The following is a 4,002-nucleotide window of genomic DNA, read 5'->3' as shown; positions in this document are numbered from 1 at the left end:
GACACATTTTTTTATCGAAGGACTTATAAAAGCAAATTTGTAAACATCATAATTGAAAATTTCATTGAATAATCAAAGTATTATAAGATAATTCCCTTTTAACAAAACTGAGCCAAGGGATAGACTCCAAAGTACATCACAAAAAGCTAGAAAATGACATAAAGTGGCAAAACAACTGGGAAACTCTTGAGCCCGTATAGTAGACTACTCCTCAAAATCTGAGTGCGCCCCATCAAATAAATCCATGAAATCCATGTGCTGCTTCTTAGTGATATGCTTTCCAAGCAGCCTGTCCTTCTTTCGGAGTAGATCCTCATTCTCGATCAATTGTTGCCTCATCTTGCGAAGCTCATGATCTTTTTGTTCTACTTGTCCCTTTAGAGTCCCAATCTCGTTTTCGGCCGCTATATATCTTATTCTCCAAGTATCCTTTTCTCGTGTCATCTCAGTCAACAAATACTGGGCTTCCTCTTTGGTCTTAGGAGTCATGCGTAGGGATGGAGACGAGGTAGTTGAAGATGGGAGCCTCTGTAGGGGGTAAGGTATCCCATTTTTTACAGCTCTATCAATGACCCACTTAGTGTAAGATTCGTAGACCAAACCTGACCTCCTTCCTAATTGACCCTTTTCTCTCTTATGAACAGCGTGCCAAGCTTTTATGAACCTTTCTCTCATGCCTTTGCTATCTTTTTGGTTTAGGTAGAATATCTCGTCCAGTGAGATGTTCTTTGGTTTCTCCATTGGGTACCCAAACTGACGCCTTGCGATGATAGGGTTATAGCTAATTCCCCCACATATACCGAGACGAGGTACATTAGAGAAATCTCCACAACTGTCAATGATGGTTCCGGTGTCGTAATCTCGGTTGTACCAAACTATATTAGATGGAGCGAGGGACATGATATTTTGTGACCAACGGGTATTTTCTAGATTGGTTTTGAAGTGACCGGGTAAATGTAAGGTAAACCATTTGTATAACAGGGGTGCACAACAAAGTATAGTTCCTTGCCTTTTTTTGGTTCGCTCATGGATGAAATGGTATGTGTCGGCAAGCAATGTGGGGACGGGGTTTTTGGCTAGGAAGATTTTGATGGCATTAACATTAACAAAGTCGGAGACATCTGGGAAGAGCATAAGACCATATATGAGTAGGGCAAGGACAGATTCAAAGGCATCAATACTGCCCATATCGGCAAAGGCGGTGGCTTTTTCAAAAAGGAATTTGGCGGGTAGACCTAGAAGGCCTCATTTGGTGGTAAGTTTAGCTGTTATAATGGATGTTTCAAGGTGAAGGGCTTTTGAAATGGCTTCGTGCTTAAGAGCGGGCTCTAGGCCGTTGAAAGGTTCTTCGTCAGACACCGGTAGACCAACCAAGTAGGAATATTCCTCAAGGGTGGGGACAAGTTGGTAGTTGAGGAAAGTGAAACAATGGCAATAATGGTCATAAAATTGGACCAAAGTATCGAGGATCCCTTGTACAACCTTCGTCTCTAGGAGGTTAAGTAGTTTCCCATGGCGGTCTTGAAAATCTCCCGGGTTAGTCACCCTTTTTCCTAGCTTCCTTAGGTTTGACAAATCCGGGTCACAGAAATAGTACTTCCTAGTGCTTCTTGTTGCAGGATTCATATCTATGATGTTTACAAAAAAAAACTTGTTTTTAGTCCTTCGACATTTTGATGAGTGAAAAAAGAATTATTTATGAATGAATGCATGTATGCATGTTTATGCAACCCAAACGGTGAAAACATGGTGAGGTTTAAGTCCATAATGTTGGAGTCAAGGGTAATAACGCCATTTGGTAAGGACTATGGTTTCATTTGTACTTGTAACAAGGGTTCGACCAAGTTCCCAAAGTCTACAACCACTTCCAAATATAATCGGGTTACAAGATTACTCTTGATCCAATGACATTCGTAGGAAAGTCTCGTTTGGGTGTAGTATCGCGTATCAACTAACTCAAGATTACTCTTGATCAGCCACCGCACTACGTTCTAAAAGGCCAAGATGGGTTAAAGGTAACTAAAGGTACTCAACTTCGACGGTTACTTGAAAATAATAGTGCTGAACACGATTACTCATGTCAACATAGTATTACTTCCAAGAACCTCCATTGAGCGGGATTATCACATGTACTAACACTCAAGATTACTCTTGGAATAGCACTATGATTATATCACCATCCTATCTTAATGTTCCCTCAAGCCCGGGTGTAGAGCTTATCTCACCACTCACGTTAAGAAGGAAGAAAGAAGAAGAAGGGAGAACATATATACAGGTATTTCCATCTTTTATTTATTGATTTTTTTAAGCAAGTTATAGCACAAAAATTAAATAAGACCAAGTTAGGCTCAACCCTCTTAGGGGTGTCCCCAGTGAAGTCGCCATTTCTGTCGCGTCATTTTTCGGAGATCATACCTATTTGATTAGCTTTTGACTCACTTGATCATTTCACGAATGAACATTTAATTTTTTGAGAAAAGGGGAAAAAAGTTCAAACAGCCCATTTTGAAAAGATTTAGGGTTCGGGGGTTAGTTACATAAAGGGATGGTATTATCACTCTTTATGTCCGTAGTACTCTACGGGAACCTCTTGGTTTCATTTAATTAATGTGTTATAACTTGCTTGTTTTGTAAAATGGAATTTTAAATGAGTAAATAGAAAGACCTAATTATCTAAATTTTATTGATTTGGAAGGACAAGTCGTTTGCCTACGAACCCGTGAGGGATCAAAATCACGTAGTTCGTGGTAAAAATTGACGTTTGATTGGTGGTGTGTTTTTTATTAGTTTTGAAAATGTTTTAAAGTAAAAAGCCAAGTGGCAAAATGGAATTGGTTTGTATTTTTTAATATTGAAAGGAAGAGACTTGAAGTAAGATTAAATTGATTAAAGTTTGATTAAGAAAATAAAACAAAAAAAGACGGTCACTTGATTTAAGATCAAGGTTTATTTAGATTTTTTTTTTTTTGGTGATTTTTGAACTATTTGCATGTTTTTGTTGTATTTGAATGATAATGATTAATCTAAAATTGAAACTAACGGAGCAAGAAAATAAAACGCGTAGGCGCTTTGCGATGACGTTGGATCACCACAAAGACCAATGACCTAGACTAGAAACGTGAAAGTAAAGCATACACACACGCACGCACACATGTACCTAAGCTATTACAAAAAAAACCTATTAATACATTCTAAGGTCTGCGGAGGAAATAAACATGCATATTTACATCGAGCCTATATTTACATTCTAATATTCTTGCTGTAAAATAAATGCTATAATAAATTAAAATGCGAAATGATCAAACCAAACTAGAAAATGCATGAATGAGTTACAGTTAAGCCTAATATACAAGCTAATTTTATTGGAAAATAAATAACGATGAATAATGAAAATGAAATGTAACAAATAGAAATAAAACGACCTAAAATGCTACATAATTAAAATGCAATGATGGAAGAAACATAATTAAAGTGCAATACTGGAGAAAATGCATAAGACGTAGTGAAAATATGAATGCGGGGGATGCAGGTAGTAAAGTGGTGGTGTAGTAATAAGAACAGAAAACAGATTGGATTAAATGGGGCCCAAAACGCATGGGCTCAAGGGAACCAGTTTCGGTGAGTACCGAGTCGGTTTTAGTACTTGGAGCGGGTCATAGGATTGAGGGTTTTGAAATGGGCCGTCTAGTTGATCAGACGGCCTGGGTTTAATCATGCGACGGAGGGTCATAGGCTGTTTACCAACAATCAAAAGACAGAGGCACGTGGGTGCATGATAACACCGTACACCCACGCGTATAGGATTAAAGAGGTACTATAAATATCTTCTCTTCTCTCTCTTCCCTCATTTTCTTCTCACATTTCTCTTTCTTCTTCACAGATTCATTCTTTTTTTATCTTGGTTTTTCGGGTGTCAAGCATTGATTAAGCTTGGACCTTTTTAACCTTTGATATCTCCATTTTTTCTTGGGAAGGGCAAAATAAGGAAAAAAAACCCTTGAG

The 4,002-nt window shown here is 38.1% G+C and overlaps 1 protein-coding gene across 1 annotated transcript; it reads right to left on the bottom strand.

The window, feature by feature from the left end:
• Window positions 1-204: 204 nt before the first annotated feature.
• Window positions 205-1,188, bottom strand: LOC146937310 (uncharacterized). The gene has a single exon (XM_085749390.1). The coding sequence runs from the start codon at window positions 1,186-1,188 to the stop codon at window positions 205-207; it is 984 nt and encodes a 327-aa protein (XP_085605516.1).
• Between the last annotated feature and the right edge of the window lie 2,814 nt (window positions 1,189-4,002).

The sequence above is a fragment of the Medicago sativa genome, chromosome 3, assembly GCF_051527215.1.
Source record: "Medicago sativa cultivar Bolivia chromosome 3, Bolivia_mono, whole genome shotgun sequence".
Lineage (NCBI taxonomy): Eukaryota > Viridiplantae > Streptophyta > Magnoliopsida > Fabales > Fabaceae > Medicago > Medicago sativa.
The sequence above is the reverse complement of the archived record's forward strand: the minus strand, read 5'-3'. Positions and strand labels throughout refer to the sequence as shown.